We start from the raw sequence: 23668 nt of genomic DNA on the forward strand, positions 1-23668 counted from the left end.
ATTTAAAACCCTGCTTACTAACTAGAGTTCTGACCATGCACTCTCCTGACCTGTTCCATTATATGATCATCCAAGTCCCAGGATTTAAATTCATTGTCTCCTTATCCCTAGATCTAATTCCTCGTCTTAAGGTCATTTAGCCATGGTTTAATACAAGTGAAGTGGTCAAAACAATGCTGAATAACTAGCTGGTAGTGTGTAAATGTTACCATTTGTGGGTTTAAGTCTCAGCACTATCAGGAGCGCTGATAATGCTCCAGAGGGTGCTGATCACAAGGCTACACTAACAGCAGTGCCCCCTGAAGTTTGCAACATGGTAGCCCCATCTTCACATTCTGCTATGGGCAGTATTTACTTTCTTGCCTACATCTGCCTATATCCACTCTTAAATGATCCCAGTCTGTAAGCCTTTTTAATTCATACATTGTGTGTCAGTCTACTATGGTATATTCACCCGGACACACTCAAAACTTAACCATCAATTATTCTTACATCCTTTTGTTACCAGACTTCTACTGAATTTCTTTCTTTTGTTTACCTTTCCTGCTTATAAAGTAACTTCTTTGAAACCCATGAATTCCCAATTCTTATTAATTTTACATTACCTTAGTATAAAATATATTATTATATTGATAACTATTAATTTAAATTTTAATAGTTAATATGAAAGATAATTTTCTGTGGAATTGTTTTATGCATCACTCGTGGATGACATCCAGTATCTGGGCTGTTGACCTACAATAAGGAAAGATTGAGTTTCTAAATTTCTGGAGGAATTGGTTAGAAGGTAGTACAATCATTTTTTCACCTAATAACAAGTATGTATTCACTCTACTTTTAACATATTTTTTCTTATTGTGAGAGAATAAGTGAAATTTTATAACTGTAGTTGCAAATGTTTTGGGCCATTACTTGCCACCTATAATGTCAAGAAGGACTGTAAAAGAGAGAGGAAAATGCTAATTCAAAAACGTATCTGCAATACCGACTCTAAATACAATATTTTTCAAAGTTTATAGGCAAGAAGAAAGCCTTTATATAACCATGAAAACCACACAAAAATGCTTAAGATTCTAAACTGACTTAAGATTTGAACTGTAAAATGATATAAAATTTATATTTTAGAATCAATAGGATGTTACCAATTTTTCCTGGCCTGATATTTCACCTTTTCAATTCAGCCTTTCAAGATATTGAGTCTAAATGCTCAATTGAATATAGTACTTTGAAATGCAATTGATTGACAATATTAAGGCTATAATAAATACCACACAATAAATATTTATTCTCCTAATTTTTTTGAAAGACACTTGCTCTTTTTATAGAAAATAATCCTTTATCCTTTCCAAGAAACTGTCTCCATCAATGTATTCTGGATACCTCATATGTATTTCACTATTAGTTTAAATTCTTGGTTTCCTCCTTATTTTACTTCTGTCTCAGTAGAAATTCATATAGCTATTTAACATTTTTCAAGTGGTTTTTTTTTTTTTCACTATCTGTTCTTCATCTGTTACCTGTTTTGGAAAATCCTTTATAGTATTTTAATGGTTATATACAAATATATAGTCAATAAGACAGATGTACACAGCAAACAACTGAGGGTGATAAGCCATGAAAATGAAACTTTTTCCTAACAGCAATGAACTCAGCAGATTAAAAAAAGTGCTGGATATTATTTGACCAAAGCACAGTGCTTACTGGCATGGAATAACAGGAAGTAGAGAGGTCTATAAAAATAGAGATTTCTGACCTAATGTTAGATAGCTTATGCAGATTAAGTAATTTTTGCTGTTTTGTTTCTCTGATTCTTCTAAAAACAAAATAGATTAACATATGTACTTTGAGATGTTTGTTCTTGGACATCGTTAAATCCTAAGGTTAACAAAAATGACCTCAACTTTTAATCCTCTCAAGTTTCCTTGTCACTAGTACAGATGTAATGGGGTTGGTTTAATGTAAAAATGGGAAAATGGATACCTCAGGGAAATTTTTTTGGATATACTTATACTATAAAGGATCTTTTCATTCACTCATTCAGCAAATAATGACTCTCAAGATTGCCTGCTGGTGGTTAATACATTGACAAAAGGGGATTCAAAGTGTCAAATCTTATGAATTAGATAGAAAATAAACCTCCACCATCTAAAAGTCACATCAAAAATTTTAAAAATTCATTTCTGAAATGTTAATGGTAAAATCTAGTATCTTAATATTGATGTCCAAATGGAGGATCCTCCTATCATAATTCTAACAGAACACCCATCTTCAAATCCTGTCCTTTTTTTCACTTTCCTTTATTCCAGTCTGAAAGAGATCATCCATAAGCTTTATTGACTGAGTTTGCTGGCTGACAGAACTTGAAATGAAATCTGTGTTCAAAACAAAGTCTGAAACCAGAACATACAGTACCTCTATTCTAAATCTAGTGATGTCCTCCTTTTGAGACCTTTCCAATAAAAAATTAATACAGCTTTCAGTTGATCCTCAGCTGAAGTTCAATTAACAGGCTAGATAAATAGCTCAGCCTATCTCTCAATTTTCAAGAACGCACGCATTCATTCTTACATGTTACTGAGTATTTTTATGTGCATATTATGCGGATAATTTCTGATTTCTAAACATTTATTCTCAGTCACGGGGATGATTGTATTGTTTTGTTTCATCTGTTCAAGTCTCAGTATTTTCAATATACTTCAATGTGAAGGAAGTTTCTGCTTCCTCTCACCTCAACTTAGTCCAAGTGTAATTGTGTCTCATTCCAAAATCTTAAATGTGATCCCCAAATACGCCAAAATCATAGAAGGCTATCCTGTAATGCTAACCTTTTATACAGTTCATGCAAGAGAAACTTACAATGAATTCATCTGAAGGCACACTTGTTCTTGTTTGATGTATTTTTTGTAGGAAGCTGTGAATAATGCAAGTATATAAAAACAACCCATTGCAATAATTTAGATGAGAGAACTATAGTATAGGAAATAGGGCATAGCACTGGTTTCTCTTCCATGTACTGCTCTGGCATTCTAGGAAAAGAGCACTGGATTTCTATAGATTTATCTAAGGTGAAGGAAAATTCGAGGTTTTAAACTATTTATTTCAATTCAATAAACTACCTTCACCATAAAATGCCAAACAGATTTCTCTCATCAGGCACTAACTAAAGCAACTCGCTTATCCTGTTTTAGTTTTATAAGCAACTCTAAGCCTAACAAATAGACTTTCTGATGGAAGAGATCAATGACTTTAATTTTATGTGTTTATAAGTCACCTTTCCACACGGAAACATAGAAGCTCCATAACATAATATTTGGCTTTCAGAACAATATTATTTTCCTTCATTAGAAATAAGCAGAATTCATTTCAGATCATATTTTTTTCAAATGATAGGATTAAAATAATCTCATTAAAATCAAAACAAAGGCATGTTCTCACATCTTTATTACAGTATTTATTTTATAATCCTGGCTCGATAATAACATCTGAACTTTTGTATCACAAATTTGCCTTTAAGTAACACATAACACACTTAAACAGATTATAGATGGCCACAGCTTCTAAACACCAATACACTGATGTGAATGAGAGGCAAAAATCACATAGGAGCATCTATTAATATCTTCCTTGGTACTTAGCTTTAAATTTTAAAACTGCATAATAAGTAGAGGTGCCATAAAAATTTCATTTTTGAGATAGGAAACAAACACTATTCCTATCTTATAATTGCCTTTATCTGATTTGATTGGGTGTAGCTATTATTAAAAACAACCTTTAAATTTGTGGGAAAAATCAATACTTTGTATTCATTCCTCAAAAAGGCTCAACTGCAAGCAAAATGAGGAGCCATTATAAAATCATATTGCTAAGTACTACCTTAACTCACAATTCAGCTTATATAATTATATGCATATCACACTAACAATTACTATTTAATATATCAAGATACATTCAAAAGTATCCTTGGTTGCATTAATATCAGGCTAGGCAGCACTGAAGATTTGTTCTCTGGTCTTCTGGTCATTAGTATATAAAAAGTACCAAGCTATATGGTAATTCCAATTTTAGGGCCTATATCACAAAGCCTTCAGGAAACTAGTGGCCTCAGTGGAAGAATTTGAAGACTCAAAGGCTTGCAGTTAAGATAAAGTTATCATTAGCAGATCTTAGGGAAATAGGAATGCAGCCAGAATCATTTGACATTTATTAGAAATCAAGATTCATTAAATCATTTCTTTCAGAAAAAATATCTTTTACTTGTATATTTTCAAATGTTCTTTTTTTAAAGAACATATAAAATCAAGATATTTGTGAAAATAAACCAGTTTCAAGTACACTTGTTTCTCTTCACTTTTCCCCCTTCAAAGGAGTTCTTCTCACCAAGCACAAATATACAGATTTTTAAAGCAAAACAAACTCTTCCGTGCTAAATCTTTTTAATCTTTTCTTTTCATCCTCTGAGAATAGGTCTTCTTCTTTGGTTGTAGTAGATGTAAAATCATAGTCTCTGGAATGACCATTTACAAAAGTAAATAAGGGATATTTCTCCTTAGAAGAAATTTTCAGCATCTGTAACAGAAAGTATAGAAAAGTCCCTTATTGAATGCAGTAATGCACAATAGGACCACAGGATGAAATCTAATGCTTTAGCCCTGAACTTCTCATTAGCTTCTCTCCTATACATTTATCCAGAGCTGTTGCTACCTCTTTCTGGCTAAAAATCAAAAGTTGATCAATACCGTATAGTTTATTTATAGCTAAATAACTGCTCCATTAGGACTAGACTATCAAAAATTGGGTACATTATCATTCCAACACTCCCACCCACCAGTAAGTCTTCTGGTCACATTAGTTTGAAGACTTACTAGAGAGTTAAGATTTATCATCATTTGGTGGTAATAGAAGTAACAGAATGAAACAAAATGGTATTACAACCATAGTAATGTATTGTGCTACCATAACATAGAAAAGAAGCTTTAAACTGAATCAGAAGATCCATTCTAATCTCAGCTCTACAACCTACCTTGATGTGATCTTGGACAAATCACTCTACCTAAGTATCATCTACAAAACCAAAAGGTATCCAGACTCCTTACTGCAGAGAATTATTAAGGTGACTAAAAGCAATAATAAAGTTTTTTTTAATTAAGTTTAGATGGGCCTCCCTAATAGCACAAGGGGTTAAGACACAACCTATGAAGCTATCTGCAGCCACTGCAGCATTAATTCTATCCCCGACCAGGGAGCTACACACATGGCGCAGCAGTCCTCTCCTGACTCGCCCGCTGCTCCCCTCAGCAGTGTATTTCAGTCAATCTGCCTGTTCTGTTCCCCACTCTGTCTCTGGTGAATCCTCTCACCCCCTCCACACACACACACCTCTGGCCTGTACCCCAGTTCTTGTATAAAAAAATAAATAAATCTTTAAAAAATTAAGTTTCGACTTTTCAAATATTCCTATATCTGAAAAAAATTTTTTGTAATAATCTAGTCAACAGGAAGAATAGTGTTTTTATATATAGCCATCACCCACACTTTACATAGCTTCCGAAGTTCAATTATATAACTTGGAAGTCAAAAAAAGCAAAACCTACAATTTTGTTGGACACCAACAACCTTTATGACTTCTGTCAGTTGGGATTCACTGACAAGCCAACAACCCATTCTAAATTATTATAAATCCTCCTGTTAAACAAGTTCTATTTAAAAAGCCATTTTGGGCCTCCCCTGGTGGTGCAGCGGATGAGCGCTGGGCTGCGAAGCTGCCCACAGCCCCAGTAGTGCCAGTTCAATCCCCGGCCACCGGCGAGGGTCCCACATGGCATGCAGACCTCTCCTGCCGCGTCCTCTGCTCCCCTCAGCAGTGTACTTTGGTCCTTCTGCCTGTTCTGTTCTGCTCCCCGCTCTGGCTCTGGTGAATTGTCTCACCCTCCTGCACTTCTGACTGTGCCCAGTGCTTGTATAAATAAATAAATAAATCTTTAATAAATAAATAACTGCCACCAAAAAAATAAATAAATAAAAAGCCATTTTAAAAATTAATAAAAAGTTTTGAATGAGAATGTTCTGATAGAAATAAACTTTTCTGCATGTAACCAGAACACATAAGGAGGATTCTGAGAAGTTCAGACTTACAGAGGAGACTGCTGAAAAAAATATCAACAATACTCAAATATCATTAATCATGACCAGTTAAATATACTTTTTTTTTTTTAAGAACAATTTCAGGGATAGAAACTAAATTCTAGCAAATACCAATATTCAAGAGAAGGACTATCAAATTCTCCCAGGCCAAACCTTTTCTACTAGTCTCTGCCCCACACCCTGTAGACAGCAGTCTGTACCCATGTGGTCCATATTCACCGCAGTGGAGCAAAATTTTATGTAGGAACAGGAGGTTCTAAAGTCGGCCCATAAAGTGAAAACCAAATGTAGTCAAAATTACCTTCCAAAAACTTCTGAATTGTTTAAAGGGTGCTAGCCATAATTTTGTGTATACAAATCTGTTCAATAACGTATAAATACAGTATAGAGTTCACAAGGGAAAATACATTCCTATTGTTTCATTGCAAGAGTTCATGTTTAAACTAAGTAAGTTAAATATGCACTTAATGTTACCACCACTCTTCCCCCTCACTACTCACTCTTAAATCCCCGTGACCCAACTTTTATCCATCATGGTACTAAAAATACTGCCTTTTAGTCCTCAAGTAAAATGGTCTTTTATTAGTTCCTGTTCTCTTGATATTTCTACATAAATAAATACTGCCAATTCTTTCTTTCTTAAAATATTCACCTTCCTTGATTTCTATAATATTTTACTTTCCTGGTTCACCTATTTGCTGGACTATTTCTTCTCTATCTCCTTCACTGACTCCAGCATTCCAAAATGCAACTGAAGAATTTTGTTTTAGAATATGCTGTTTGAGCCAATGTTGCTTTACAATATTGTACATGTTTTAGGGGTAGAGGTCACATCTCTACAAATGTTTATAATCACACAAATGCTTATAATCACACACCACCATAGTCCCCAAAAAACTCCATTGCAGTTCACTGTCCTCTCTGCTCACAAACTCCCCTCTTCCCTTCTTTATCCACCTGTGTTCACTGTAGCACTATTTACCAATAGCAACACTATGGAAATAGCCTCAGTGGCACAATGACAAAATGCATGTGCTAATCAATTGATTCTCTACTTTCTCTATATATTCTCTCTTACAAATATTATGTGTTCAGGGCCTCCCTGGTGGTGCAAGGGGTTAAGAACCACACTATGAAGCTAGCCTCAGCCTCTGCAGCACCAGTTCGATCCCGGCTGACCGGCGAGGGTCCCACATGGCGAAGTAGACCTCTCCTGTCTCGCCCGCTGCTCCCCTCAGCAGTGTATTTCGTCAGTCTGCTTCTTCTGTTCCCTGCTCTCTCTCTCTGGTGAATCCTCTCACCCTCCCGCTCAGCTGGCCTGTACCCCAGTTCTTGCATAAATAAATAAATATTTTAAAAAATATATTATGTGTTCACAGTTTCAAACATTTCTCTGTTAGACTTTATTATCCTTATTTTACAGATGAGGAAACTGACGGAGCCAGTGGGTTCTGTTATAACCACGATACCATTCCTCCAACAGTCAGGGGAGGCATGTGCAATATCAACTCAAAATTAGAATATTTCTTCTTCCCAAAATTAGCTTCTCTTCAGACTTCTCTATTTCTATCACTGATAACATAATTCTTGTTGATTAGTGGTTTATGTAGGTTGCATAATCTGAAAAGAAGTCAGACAGAAGAGAAGAGCACTACAGACAGAGACATCAGCTAGTACAAAGGCCTACGATGCCAGCACACCTAGCATGGCCAAAGAATAGAAGGCCAGAGTGATTCAAGTTGGGTAGAGAAAAAAGAGCAAGAGTGCTATACATACTTTAGGTTTCACTGTCCCCTTAAACATTCCATCGCATATGTTTATGAGATAACATTCTCTCAGAGTTTCTGCTCATAATGTTGCTGTCATCTAGTCACCCTTCATACTTTTTTTCCTAATTGTATAAACTGTCAGTCCTTAAAGTCCCAGCCTGAGTCCCACTGACAAGTATCTCAGTCTGCATTATTACTCCTTTCCTCAAAGTCCTATAGATTTGTCTACTGTAGTGTAAGAATTATAAACACAGACTATGGAATTCAGTCCCAGTTCAAAACTTGATTGATATTTATAAACTGTGTGACCTTGGGCAAGTTATTTAACCATACTGTCTCACTTTCCTTAGCTATAAAATGTCAGTATTGATAGCATCTATCTCATAGAGATGTTGTGAGGATTAAGTCAGTTAATGTATATGCAAAGTATGTAGAAGGCTGCCTGGTATCTAACAGGTTGGCTATTATTTTTATTGCCATTATTATTATTATGCCATTAGTCTTCCAGCATTTGCTAATTTATTAATACACTCTTGCAAGTCATTTATCGTCAATAACCATTTTATGTCTTCCCAACTAAACTATAAGACCCCAAAGATCTTAACAGGAATCAAAGTTTAGGAGGATAGGTGACAGAAGAGCATAAGGGAATATGGTGATAGACTATGGGTGCTCTGTGGCAGGGGAACTACAGTGACTACACCTGCGGGGAGAAATCATATATTATCCAAAAATTAACAATGGAAGAGAAAAGTTACTACATTTAAAAATTTAAAAACATAAAAGAAATCAGAGTTCCCATTATTCAATCCCATGAGTAAAAAAGGCCTATGACGGAAAAATATTCCTCCAATTTTACATGGAGAATAGTTATTAGAAGGAAGGGAAATATAATATGAACATAAACTAGAAACACTAAAGTGTTTTCAAAGAGACATTTTTTTTTGATATTTTATATAATTCTTACATCATTTTTCATCTTTGCACAATGTATGCATTTTCATTATGGTTATATTCCTCATACAATTGCACCCCCCCCCTTATTTTGACTCTACTCGTTTCTCTCCCCACCCCTCCCTCCCCTCCCCATAGTGTATCTCTGGTTTATAGTTGCTTGTTGATTTTGATTTTTACTTTGTATTGATTAGTCTTTTTCCTGGTCTCTTATTTAAGTTTTCTAAATTCCTGCTATGAGTGAGACCATCCGGTATTTTTCTTTTTCTTTCTGACTTATTTCGCTGAGCATGATCCCTTCTAGCTCCATCCATGTTGCTGCAAACTGCATGTGTTTATCTTTTTTGATTGCTGAGTAATATTCCATTGTGTATATGTACCACATCTTCTTGATCCACTCATCTATTTTTGGGCATTTGGGTTGTTTCCAAAGCTTAGCTATTGTAAACAGTGCTGCTATAAACAGGGGTGCAGGTGTTCTTTGGAATTGCTGTTTCTGTGTCCTTTGGGTAAATACCTAGGAGTGGAATTGCTGGATCAGATGGAAGCTCTATGTTTAGTAGATCAAGAAATCTCCACACAGCTCTCCATAGTGGTTGGACCAGTTTGCACTCCCATCAGCAGTACAGGAGAGTTCCTTTTTCTCCACAACCTCACCAACATTTGTTGTTGCTAGTTTTTTTAATATGTGCCATTCTCACTGGTGTAAGATGGTATCTCATGGTAGTTTTGATTTGCATTTCCCTGATTTCAAGTGACGTTGAACATTTTTTCATATGCCTGTTGGCCATTTGCATTTCCTCTTCAGTGAAGTTTTTTTTTAGCTTTTCTGCCCATTTTTTGACTGGATTATTTTCCTTGTTTTTTTTTTTTTTTTTTTTTTTTTTTGAGTCTCATCAGCTCTTTGTAGATTTTTGTGATCAGACCTTTATCATTAGTGTTGTGTGCAAAAATTTTCTCCCAGTTGGTGGGGTTTCTCTTTGTTTTGGTTATTGTCTTCAAAAAGACATTTTCAAAAATAGTGATGGGTATGGGAAATTTTGTACAACAGAAGAAAATGGGAATAGACTCATTACATGAGGGTAATTCCAACTCAATATAAGAAAAGCTTTTTTAACAATAAAGGCCTGTCCAAAAATGAAAAAAGACTTTCAAGAAAAGTAATTAGTTCACCATAACCTGAAATAAAAATTCAATAGTCAACTAGCTGGACTATGGATTGATGTATAAATAGGAGATTGTGTAGTATAGTGTATATGAACACATTTTCATTATATTTTTTTTATTGATGGAAAATTATATTACAATATTATACAAGTTTCAGGTGTGCATCATTGAAGATCAACATGACCAATACATATTCTTAAACAGTTTGAGGTTTGAATCTCAGCACTACCATTTGTTACTGTGACCTCTGTGAAAGTAACTGAACTTTTGAAAGTATTAGACTCTCATTCTAGAAAATGGGGTAACAGTAGTTTTCTCAGATTTCTGCAGATTAAATGAGATAATGTATATGTAGTGCTCAACATGATATCTGACGATAGTGAGAATTTAAAATGTTACCTCAATTTCCAGATCTCTCTGTATACCAATACCCCCCGCATCCCCACCGCCCAGGGTAGATGTGAAAGACACGAGGGAGGGAACTATGAAACATACATGGGAAGTGCAGACACAGGAAACAAACATCTAAAATCCTTGGAAACAGAAGGGTACTTAGCATTTTCAAGGAGGCTAGGTGGTTGGACTTGAGAACAAGGGGTTGGCAGCTGGACATAAACCGTTTGTAATAATGGAAGATATTTTTAGACTAAAAAGACTATCTTAGTTTTAGTTGACTTATGACTGACATTTAAAGCAAAACAACTGAAGGAGAACACCAACATAAAGATGCGAGAACTAAAAACTATTATCTGGGGTATACCAATACTAAGATGCTGGAGAGGAGAGCAGGCAAAGGAGACTTGAGAACTAAATAGTGAAGAATGAGAAAAACTAAGAAAATTTGTTGCCTGGAAGCCAAATAAAGATGTGGAAAGATATTCAGCTATGTTAAATGCTAATGTTGGGATAAATAAGATGAAGGCTGAGATGCTGCCAATGGGATTAACAATATGGTATCATCAGTGACCTTGAAAAGGAGTTTTGGTGGAGTAGTAGGGGTGAAGGGACTCAAATATTTGTTGACTAAATGAATTGCCACATAAGTGAACTATTAATTTTCTCCTAGAGACCTAGGGATAAAACAGACTTGCCTTTGAACGCTCCCCTTCACTTGCACCCCCAAGCAACTGCATGGTCCTATTGTTTCTACTTTCACAAATTCCCTCAAAATAGTTCCTTGTTTGAAGAAGGCATAACAAATCAATGAAAAAAAGGTTAGACTTCTAATAAATGATACTGGTCCAACCAGTATCATGTTAAAAAAGTTATTCATGTTAAAAAAGAAAACAGATGCCTACCGGAAGACATACAAAAGCTCTAAATGTGACATTTAAAACTTTTGAAAGATGAAGGAATGTGAATGTAGGTCACAGTTTATGACCTTTGGTTATTAAAGATTTCTTTAACACAAAATTCAAAACCCATAAAGAAAAATATTTACTCATTTGACTAAAATTAAAGACACCATTACAAGTGAAAAATAGTAGCCTAAAAGAATATTTACAAGACATATAACCAACAAGTGGTAGCATCCAGAATTACAAATTTGAAGTGATTTCCTTCAAATTAAACAACCCAATAGAAAAATTGAGAAGGGAAATGAACAAGAAATTCTCAGAATAGGAACCAACTGGGCCTGTAAACCTTCTGACGAGCATCTGGGAAAGATAGATTAAAATTACAGAAAAGATACTACTCGTATCCAAAAGATTGGTGAAAAATGTAAAAGTCTGGGCCTCCACTGGTGGCACAGAGGTTGAGCGCTGGGCTGTGAAGCTGCCCACAGCCTCTGCAGCGCTGGTTCAATCCCTGGCTGCCGGCAAGGGTCCCCCATGGCGCGACAGACCTCTCCAGCCTCACCCGCTGCTCCCCTCAGCAGTGTATTTCGTCAGTCTGCCTGTTCTGCTCCCCGCTCTGGCTCTGGTGAATTCTCTCACCCTCCCGCACTTCTGACTGTACCCAGTGCTTGTATAAATAAATAAATAAATAAATAAATAAATCTTTAAAAAAAAATGTGAAAGTCTGACAAATCATGTACTGTAAAGCATTGGCAATTCTCATACATTGCTTGGTATGATCACTTTGAAGAGATCTGATAACATTTAGTAAACTGACCCAACAATTCCACCCTAACGATCTAGTATAGCTTATGTAAACTAAAGTGTTACAGGTGCATAAAGAGACATGAAGTAGAATGTTCTTATTACTTGCAATTAGAAAATAAAACAACCCAGATGGCCACTAACAAAAGAAAATTTAAAAGTAAGCATATTGTTGAGCAATTTAAATGAATAAGTTAGATCAATGTGTTTATAATCTCTAAGCCACAACTGAACAAAAAAGGAAGTTGCAGAGGATATATATATATTTGTATATAAATATGTCATTAATGAAAAATTTAGCATGCAAAACAACATATGTTGTTTATGAATATATAAAATATATTAATTTAGGGTAGTGATTGCCTATCCAGGGATAGTCAGTGTTTATCCTACACTGGGAAGGAAGGGGAAGGGGAGCACACTTCCACTATATGTATTTCTTTTTTCTTAAGCTCATTGTAGCACCTGGATATTTATCATAACATCCATTTCTGCAGGCTTGAAGTCAAAAGCTAACTTAATAAAATTAACATATTGCTCAAGTACAAAGTTTTTCAGCCTAGTATTTGACTCTCTACAATATTATTCTAATTCCCTTTTCTTTGTATCAAAGAAATCTTTAATTATTCCAATTCCCTTTCCTCTAGTAGTGTTTCCTAAGCCTTGACTATTTATATACCTCCCTCATTACATTTGCTATGTATGCCATCTCTCCCTTTACATTGTTTGATTATGATTATGATTAATTAATATCTCCCCTTTCATTGTTTTTAGCCTGAATAGCCTTATACAAATCTATAATAAACAGAACTAATATTTAAAATTTTTTGAACAAGAATATGAATAAGTAAGGCAGGACTAAAACATTTGTCCTTGTGCCACCTAAAAACATCAAGTATCACATTTTATCTTACAACAGTGGTTCTCAAATTTGGTATACAAGTCCTTGGGAGAATTGTTAGAATGGAGACTCCCAAGCGGTGCCCCTCTAGATTCTGATCCAGGCAGTCAGAAACCCTGCCCGATAGATAGGTTATATCCTTGGCACCTAACAAATTGGACTATTTGCCATTCTCTAGACAAGCTCTACATTTTCCTTTTCCAATATCTTTCCTTTTGTTATTTCCTGTACTTGAAGAACCATTTCTTCTCCCTAAGCCAATAGAAATTAAGCCTGCTCTTTAAGGCTCATATTAAATATCACCATCACAATAAAGAACTTTGACTTGGATGTGACATCTCTCTCATTTTAAGACTATTCCTTCCCTTATCAATTTGTTTCTATTTCTGTATGGATGCTTATCATATTCAATGTAATATATGTCTACTTGTCTCATTTCCCCTCCTGGACTATAAATGTTACTTAGGGCAGAAGCTTTATACATTGTTCAAAAGTAGGAATTGTGGCTTTCAGCATGACAGTTAATCAGAACTTGTTGGACTGAGCTCTGCTAAACACTGAATTATTTTATTAACACCCTGAATTTTTATTAACATTTTAAAATCATAGAGCATAAGGCATTAGAATATTAATTCACACAGTATTACAAATGAAACATGAGACTCTAGATTTATTTTCAAAATGAGAAAAGTGAAAATATGTACTATAGAGAAACAAATAACTTGTTTTTTATTTTTAAATTAAGCTGTCAAAAAATAAGTTTAACTTATTTTTTAATAAGTTAAACTTATTTTTTAAAAATACCAAAGTCAATTTAAGAAGGAAGACTCCTTTACTTACAACCTTCCAGGCAAAAGTAAATGATCAAGTTATTATTAATTGACACTGAGTTTTTGATACTGCTACAAAAAGCTATTAACTTAAGAATAACACTATTATTAAAGCAAAATTAATTGACTCTGGAAAAATTCTCTGTACCACCAATGACATTTCAATATGGTTTCTTTTTAACGCTGTGTATTACTCTGATGTATCAAAAGCAATAATTTCTAAGTATTTTTTCAGTATAAAGAGCATAATAACTACCAGTATAAAAAACACAAAAACTATGTTTTAATCAGAAAACAGCAACATACAATTCATTTGTAAATCTTATTTTTTCAGTTTGGTAATAATTTGTTTCTATCTCTAGAAGGAGATTACCTTACTGTATTAACAAACTTATTCAACCTAATAGAAAAGCGATAAAAACAGAAATGGGATTTTTAATGGAAAATGTTCATCAATATCAATCTATAACACAATACCATCTGGATTTGTATATTTTAACATACACATGATACTTCGTAAGACAGAACTGCCAAACTAAAATATACAAGTATACATACTAATTTCAAGTAATAAGAGAGCAGGAAAATGGAGAACACATACTTAGTTATGTTCTCTTGGCTTCTCAGTTGAAAAGGGAGAGCAAGAAAATGACAACTGTGAGAAATGAAGAATAAGGAAGAGTTCTCACATATCTCATTTTCTCTTCTCCTCATTCATTTTTCTGTCATGTTCCTGTTAAATTTCCTCTTTTAAATGGCAGGTTAAGTAAACTAAACTGAACGTATATGAAACTTTTTATTTAACTTTTTCATTCTATTTTCACATTGTTAAAATGAAATTTCAACTACATCCATTTTCCTGAATAAAATTAACTAAAAGTAAAGCAGTCATAAGGTACTAGTCTATCTGAGCTCAAGCTAAAAATTTCCAAAAATGATTATAGTATTGGTTTGCCTTACTATAAAATGATAACCTTAACTATTGATACTAACTAATAAAGAGGATCATCCAGTTATGCTTACTTCCTAAGTAATCTTTTTTGATTTTCTAAAGTACTAAATATAGACAGACCTTAAGGTTCTATAAATGCTTTGGCAGTACTCAAGGATCAGAAAATGCAGAAGTTTAAAGATAATGAGAAAGAGTTAAATAAACCTATTTCAAAGATTCTATAAGTAGAATAGATCAGATTAGACAAGCTTATTGGAAGGTAACAATATAGCTCATTTGATAAAGCAGTTCTGAGAAATCCAAAAATACCATTTCTCTTTTTAAAAAAAATCAAAGAAGCACTTGAACTAACAAGAAATAATGCACAATTTGGCTTGATCAAATACTTCATTAATTTTTTTCTACCCCCTAAGGTATTGCCCTTTTAAAATCCTCTTCACATAAAATATAACCTAATTGCTTGCACATGCCTGCAGTTTGCAAAGGGATTTCTATTTCAACAGTGCCACCTAGTGGAGCAATTAACACCTTTCATTGGTTACTAGTTGCTTTCATTTCCTCTCAAAGACTAGGAATCCCCAAATAGTTTTATTTTTTAATTCATAATTTTACTAATAATATTAACACTCAAGGACTATTTTATAAAAAATGTAATTTTCAGATTTTTTTCTTATGATAGGCTATCTCTAATAAAAATTAGATTAACAAATGCCATTAATAATATTATAAATAAAAGTATACCTTGGTGATTTCTTCAGAAGCTCGTTTGAAGTCCTGAACATTTCGGCAATAAAATCCTATTGTACAGCTAGGATCCATTTTTCGAAATGACATCTTTTTAGGAGAAGGGCAGTGGAATGTCTGTAATTATAAAAGTCTCTTTAGTATTTAGTTTTATGATGGATTTATACACATATTAATATCACTTAATTTTAAATCTGCTATCTACTTATTTTCAAAACTATAAAAATGCTTTTCAAGGGGTGTTTTAGTTTATCCTATGCAGATGGTCCATCCCACTCTCCCAAGCTGTAAAACATGAGAGGCAACAATGTCCATATTCAATTCACCAAGTCTCTGCCTTATGTGACATTAGTGCCATTCTGCAAAAGAAAGTGTGTCCAATGTGGTATGCATTTCTAACATTTGCTGAAAGGAAGAAAAATGTCCTACTCAAAAAGAAATGAATAAGCTAGCACAGGTTTATAATCATCAGCCATTTCTCTAAAGGTGCAATTAACTCTGTTTTGTTAGAGATTTTTTAATGTTTATAAGCCTTCAATTAGCATATCAAGACTTTTTAACAAATACACATTCATGTAAATGTAGCACAGTGACAAGAAAAGAGGCCAAATGGAGAGGGTTAGCAATTAACATAATGAGCACAGAATTGCAAATTCTTCCAACTCACTCTTCTTGCTTTAAGTTCTTTGCACCCATACAAGACTCAGGTAAAACTATTCTAGTATGGTCCCTGCCACTCTCCTTAGGAGTCCTTCTTTCCCATTAGTTCACTTTTCTCAAGTGCTCACAGAGCCACAGATCTTTTTATAAAGGGCTGGAATAGCTGAAAATGGGGCAAGGAGGCCACTCCACCCTTGCTAATGGGATGTGGTTTAAAATAGTAGTTTGATATCTTTAGCAAGTACAAAATTAGAAAAAAGAGCAGAGTACAAAGCTAATCACTCCAATCTCCTTTCAACACATTCTGGTACTTTATTTAAAAGATATTTTTTAACTGCTTGAACACTCAATATTGCGTGCTTTAAAATTACTGATGTTACCATGTGTTTTTGTATGTATAAAAAAGTTTATGTTCTAAAGGAGAGTCATAAAATACATATTCATACTTGATTATCTTTGCATAAATAAACTCTAAGGACATACACAAATTAACAACTTTAAGGGAAAAGGAGAAAACAGGGCAGATGGGAGATAGGTGTGTACAAGATTCTTTGTTGTATATTTTATATTCTTGAATTAACAAGCTCAATTAAGAAAAGTCTGGGGTGAAGTTGAACCCATAAAATTTAATTTTCCTAACATTCAATGCCTAAAACTAAGGAATTTTAACTTAAAAGTATTAAAATGTAGAACATAAGCTTTCATATTTTTGATGTTCATGGTGAATCAATCAAAATCACCCTTTTCTCTCCCCATACAACCTAGTGATCCAATTAGTATCCCGTATTTTTATCAAGATATACAAAATGCTTACATTCAAGCTGCTTTTTGTTCCTTATAGAGAATTCAATCATATATTAAATTCAAATCCAACATCACAGCAGTAGATATAAACCAAGCAAAATTATCTTCAAAATTATAACTTGTACAAAATGCTTAGCTAGCACTTAAAGAGTAAGATCCAACCTAACTAAACTGGAACCTCCAAGATACTAATCAACACAAGTATAGTTCTATTTGGACTTTTTCTAAAATTGTCTTACTGGTTTTAATTATAAAGAGATATTAAAAAGCCATCTGAAATGGCATAGAAGAACTAAGTAAACTTATTAGTTAACAATATATATAAATAAGTATGTTGGTATAAAAGCCACAGAGAGCTGAAGGTAATAGTTACAAAAAAAATAATCTAGACAAAGTATCTAAAGATAGGCATTTATTTGCTGATCCTTCCAAAACCAACAAGGAATGTTTTTCAGTTTTCACTAGCTGGAGATACAGAAAAATGGCCAAAAGTTTATACAAAACCCAACCAAGTATTTTTTAGCTCATTATGCTAATGCATGAATTTAAATTTCATAAGAACCAATAAGACTAAACCAGAATAGGTTTAGTGCTTCTTCATGGTATTGCTTTAATTGTCATAAATAATAATGACAAACACTAAATTGCTATTAAGGATGTTTGATAGCTAGTTTAAAAATCATTCACAAAAACACAGATATAAATCTCTAATCACCGAAAATGGAAACTGCTACTGGGTGTTACTACGTGAGTACTATGACTCATCTTACAGAGGCATATCACATCATTTAAACTTAAAATTACATTTTGTTCACCCAAGAATATTCTGAAATCAAACCAATTTTCATTTACACCTCAGAATCATTTCTGTTTCTTACAGAACAAGTTAGACTTACAAATATTCTCCATAATGTTACTGGCTATGTCCACTTTGTCATCACTCTTTGAATTACACACTTATGGTTTCTTTTTTAATTTTAAAAATTCTGTCAATTAGTAAGAGTAGCAGCTTCTGTTTCACAAACACATTTCAGGTAATGTTCACTAGATACCCTTTTGTAACAGTGAAAATATTTTCTGGGTGAGTCAATTCCCATTTAATTTCCTTTTTTCAATACATTATTCATTCTTATCTCAACCACTATTTATTAGGTACCTATTAATGCTAGGAACAGTTCTAGGTTTATATTTGAATAAATTTTATTATCCTAAACATAACAAAACAATACTAACACAGATATTTTTAGGTGAAATTGTGCTATTTGGGTGATTTACAGATGGTTTCCTAAAGACAGAGATAACCTTAGTAAATAGTACTTCGTACGAACTGTAGTTCACATGTGTAATTCATCAAGGGTACATATTCATAGAGGGTACATTTCTACTAATGAATTCACTAATCCATTTATCTATTCAATCAAATCATTCTAATAGCTCTAATACCACTATTCTCTGAATTGACTAGGACAGATTAAAATAGTCATGACTATATGAAACTTGAAAGTTGGAACGGAGGGCCCAGGAATCAGAACAGACTAAAATGTCTACTAAGGTTTTTCTTATTTATTAGTAGAATATTAAAGAAAAAGAATATTACCTTAATAATAGAATAGAATTTGGTATTTGTTAAGAGTTAGTACAAATCATTCTGAAAATATACCATAAATAACATGGAACAATAGTCTGGTGTAGGAAATCTTAACTAATTAAATGTATGTGTGAATGTATATACATGTGTGTATATGTATATATGTATATGTATATATGTATATATATGTATATGTAGATAGATAGATAGATCGATAGATAGATACACATTTAAAATTTTAAAAGTTCCACTCTGGAAATAGAGGAATTTGGGCCTCCCTGGTGGTGCAAGGGGTTAAGCACCACACTATGAAGCAATCCGCAGCCTCTGCAGCATGAGTTTGATCCCCGGCCAGCCAGGGAGAAACCCACATGGTGAAGCAGATCTGTCCTGTCTCACCCGCTGCTCCCCTCAGCAGTGTATTTCAGGCAGTCTGCCTGTTCTGTTCCCTACTCTGTCTCTGGTGACTCCTCTCACCCCCCGCGACTCTGGCCTGTACCCCAGTTCTTGTATACACAAATAAATCTTTAAAAAAAAAAAAGAAATATAGGAATTCAACACCATAAGAACAACAACAACAAAGAACAACAAAAGCTATATAATCTGCTAAATATCTCCTTTAATCTCAAATATTTTAATAGCACACTACTTTTTTTAAATTTTCATAATTCTGTAGTATTCAGGATGCTTACTTGAAATATCAGGATTGCCAGCAATATATTTACATGGAATTGGATTAAAGAGCTAATAAGATTTTAATTTTTCCATCTATTGATCAAAAAGAAACATTCATCAAAAAAGTTACTGTCAAAGATTATTTTAATAATTGAGGTATAAGGGTATAAGGGTGATTTTATCATGTATACATAATTCATTATATCAATCAGCTACAAAATCCTGATTGCACATAAACACACAATCTATACACACAACCTATTATTAACCTATGGTTAATAATAGAGGGTAGTTAAAATACGTCCACTTAGAGCATTTTAAACTTAAAGTACGACAGAAAATAAAAATGTAATTTTATTTCTGTACAAAGATTATTTTACACATTTTTATATTCTCACAGAAGTAATTTCTATATTATACTCTCATAGGAAAAATAGTCTAAATATTCTAGGGTAAAACCCTGCATAGAAAAAAATTAAACTCTACACCATCTCAAATATATGACATCTATAAATGTATTTTCTTGGTGTTCCAATGTATACAAAATAAATGATTCTGTGCATTTAACTTAAGAAGTTACCTAATTTCACTACCTTCTATTTTATAAACTCTCTGAAAACCATTTCTTCTTTTTCATCTCACTATCACCTTACTTCAAGCTTTTATTGACTCACTCATGAAGTGTTGCAACACTCTCCCAACAATGAGTTGCAACCTTTGTAATATTGATTGCATAGGCATAATCAGAATATTTATCACCTGGTATCTTTATAGAGTCTCTCAAAATCTCAGATGAATAGTGTCTCTGTACTAACTAAAATAATTATCACCAATAGTCTTCTAATTTGTCTATTTTCGATAATAGAGAAACACAAACAATTTTCCCTCTGAATCAGGCAGTTGATTTGGCACAAATACACTGAAAATGGAACTCAGACATAGGAAATCAGTGTCCTAAGAACATAATGCAGCAGAAAGAGAATTGCAATATGGTCCACATAACACAAGTCTACAATGCCTCTCTCAATATCAATCTATCAACTAGCAGATATTTATTAAGATTTATATGCAAGATACTGGGCCTCCCCGGTGGCGCAGCGGTTGAGCGCTGGGTTGCGAAACTGCGCGCGGCCTCTGCGGCGCCGGTTCGATCCCCGGCTGCTCCCCGGCCACCAGAGGAGGGTCCCACATGGCGTGCAGACCTCTCCTGCCGCCCGCTGCTCCCCTCAGCAGTGTACTTCGGTCCTTCTGCCTGCTCTGCTCCCCGCTCTGGCTCTGGTGAATTCTCTCACCCTCCCGCGCTTCTGACTGTACCCAGTGCATGTATAAACAAAAAAAAAAAAAAACAAACAAACAAACCAGCAAACAAATAAATAAAGCATGCCTCTATAAAAAAAAAAAAAAAGATTTATATGCAAGATACTATGAAAGAAAAAGTAGAAAACAAACCTGACCTCCGGTCTTTACTTCAGTTGAAGTACTGGTTTACAAAGGATACTAGAATGTTTTATAATTTCTTTATAAAACATCTTTTGAAACCAGACTTTAATCTACTTGTCCATCTACTTTCATTATCTACCTCTTAAAGACCATTAGGTATTAAGACTAGCTAACAGGGCCTCCCTGGTGGTGCAGCAGGTTGAGCGCAAGCGCTGTGAAGCTGCAGTCTCTGCACTGTGACTTCTATCCCAGGCTGGCTAGGAAGCAACCCACATGGCGCAGCAGACCTCTCCTGTCTCGCCTGCTGCTCCCCTCAGCAGTGTATTTCAGTCAATCTGCCTATTCTGTTCCCCATTCTGTCCCTGGCAAATCCTCCCACCCCCTGCAACCCTGGCCTGTACCCCAGTTCTTGTGTATAAAGAAATAAATCTTAAAAAAAAAAAGACTAGCTAACAAGCTATAACTAAAATTAAGAACGAGACCACATATCCAATTTGTCAAGCCCTTGAAAATTAGTGATCCATGCCACTCAAGTGATTAAAATTATTTTAAAAATCTATAAAAGCATCAATTGGGAAAACAAGATCCAAAACCATATAATAATTATATGGCTCATTTATGCGCTGTCAAAATTTTCTGAATTAAAATATTGGATCACAAAATAACCCACATAAAGGAAAAGAAGAGGTTAAGAAATCAAAGTTAAAACAAACATTTAAAAAACTAAGCTCTTGAAAACATAAGTAGAAGCTAACATGTAATCACTACACTTAAAGCTCATAGTCTCCATAAGTCACTTTGTCACTCTAATCCAATTCCATCACCTTTTTCTTTTATCCCTGCCTTTCTTCTTTCTTAAACATTCCCAACATTAAAATTCTTCAGCACTGTTCAGCTCTATATTTCAAAAATTATTAGAGTGTTGATCATTTATTTTGGTAGAGTTAAAGAATCTACCAAGTTAGAGACAAAGATAAATGAAGAAGAAAGTGTATTATAAATTAAAATCCAAGCTAATTATTTGGCCTTTGACCACTGTGTTGCCTATGGCTTTATAAATCAGTAAAATATTGATTATTAACTTGAAATTATAATACCATAAAAGCACAGTTGTTAAGCACATCTCTGAATAATTAAGAGTTTGCTTCATATAGTAAAAAAACAGTACCAGCTCTTTATCCATAGTACCTCAAGAGGGAAATCCTTTATGCTGACATCTACAAAAGATTGGCAGTAATGAGGATCCATGTAAATCAAACTGTCATCTACAAGGACAAAACAGAAGACAAGTAATTCAAAAAACACCTTATTATTACACTGCTTACAATCCAATTTCTATGTAGAATAGCTGAAAAAAATCTGGGAGTAACAGCTTGCCAGACTGATATTCATTGACTGAAACATAGGTTTGCACAGGACAGATTAACTTTTGCATAATCAAATATGCTTGTATAAGCAGAATTTTTATAAAGTGATGAAACTGTCATTTAATTTTTGGTGATAAAATTACTTTCACAAACACACAATTATATTCTACAGTTTGCACATGAAAAATGTATTGTACTACTTTGTCCTGACAGGAAGAACATATTGCTTGTCATTTTATCATCAACTAGCACCACTAAAACTGGTAAAAAGTAAATATGTAAATAGCAACTGCCAGAATATGGCAGCAATGTCTTCTGAAGTTTAGTGAAACCAATAAATTATGCCTTGTTTATGCAATAACAGAAATTAAACATACATTTTACAGAATCCAATTATGTTGTGGACCAAATGACAAATGAGTGGCTATGGTAGGACAGATGAATTTATAAGGTACTCATTTCGCTCAGTTAATCATCCTGCTTCCAGATGATATCATATTAACTTTCTGACTTTTAAAAGAAAACAATGAAAAAATATATTTTACTAAATCACTAACCTTGAAATCCAGCAAAGTAATATGACTGTTTAGGTTTGCCACCAATAATACCCACACAATATTCAAGGCTTAAAATACCCTGCCCAAAAAAAAATTAATTCAGATTTAGAGATGAGACAAATGGTAATTACTCAAAACAAACCAATTTTGTACTACCAGTATTAGTAATTCCCAAGTTTGTTAGCACCAGTTTTATTTTCATTACATTTGCTCCCATGTTCTGACATCCTTTTGTCTATGATCACTCAACATTTACATGATGAAATTAAATATTCTGATCCATACGTCATTACAACATTAAACAATTACTACGTGCTAGATACAGAGATAAACACATTACCATCTTAAGGCAATAAAATTCCTACCAAAGTCAAAACACTTGACCTTTCATAAGCTGATACAGTCTTATCAAGATCAATGTAACACTTTCATCAGGCTAAAAGCTGCAAGTAGTTCTTAGACTTTGTTACTGTTTCTCAGTGAAACTTGAGTGTTAAGAGTCCAAAACTAAAAACCATTTTCTAATCAACAGCAAATCACTTGACAAATTGTTTATGATACTTCATTTACACTAAATAATGAAAACAATTTAATCCAAGGAAAATAACTATTATTGTACTTAAGGCTAACTAATTTTACTAATCACCTCAACATCTGTTGACACCTCAAATCAAAGACACCTCAACATCTGTTCTAAGCAGAACTCTATTTAAGTTGGACCAAATAATCCTATACCTTTTAAAAAAATGTCCAGTGCAGTCAAGTAAAAACTTGTCTAGTGGAATCAGTATCTTGTCAATAGTTTATGCATTAATTTTAGCATATATTATATTAGAAAACACAGGGATAAAGACATTTAAAACCACAAAAGTACTAAACAATAATTATTCTCTCAAATGATAGGCTGTTTTGAAATCTAGAAGATATAAAAATAAAGACTATATGAATAAAGACTTTTCTTCCTTAGCAATTAATGAAATCAAACTTAGCGTTCACTAAGTTTTTTCAAACTTACTT

General features: G+C 33.8%; 1 protein-coding gene across 1 annotated transcript in view; it reads right to left on the bottom strand.

The window, feature by feature from the left end:
* Positions 1 to 4398: 4398 nt before the first annotated feature.
* Positions 4399 to 23668, bottom strand: part of ATG4C (autophagy related 4C cysteine peptidase) — a gene marked incomplete at both ends in the record, with an annotated part of 42665 nt that continues 23395 nt past the window's right edge. The window contains 4 exons of the mRNA XM_084241911.1: positions 4399 to 4566; positions 15558 to 15677; positions 21916 to 21992; positions 22652 to 22730. Of these exons, the coding sequence (XP_084098037.1) occupies positions 4399 to 4566; positions 15558 to 15677; positions 21916 to 21992; positions 22652 to 22730 (444 nt within the window). The remainder of the gene's footprint in view (positions 4567 to 15557; positions 15678 to 21915; positions 21993 to 22651; positions 22731 to 23668) is intronic.

Source organism: Talpa europaea, assembly GCF_964194135.1.
Source record: "Talpa europaea genome assembly, chromosome: 9".
Classification (NCBI taxonomy): Eukaryota; Metazoa; Chordata; class Mammalia; order Eulipotyphla; family Talpidae; genus Talpa; species Talpa europaea.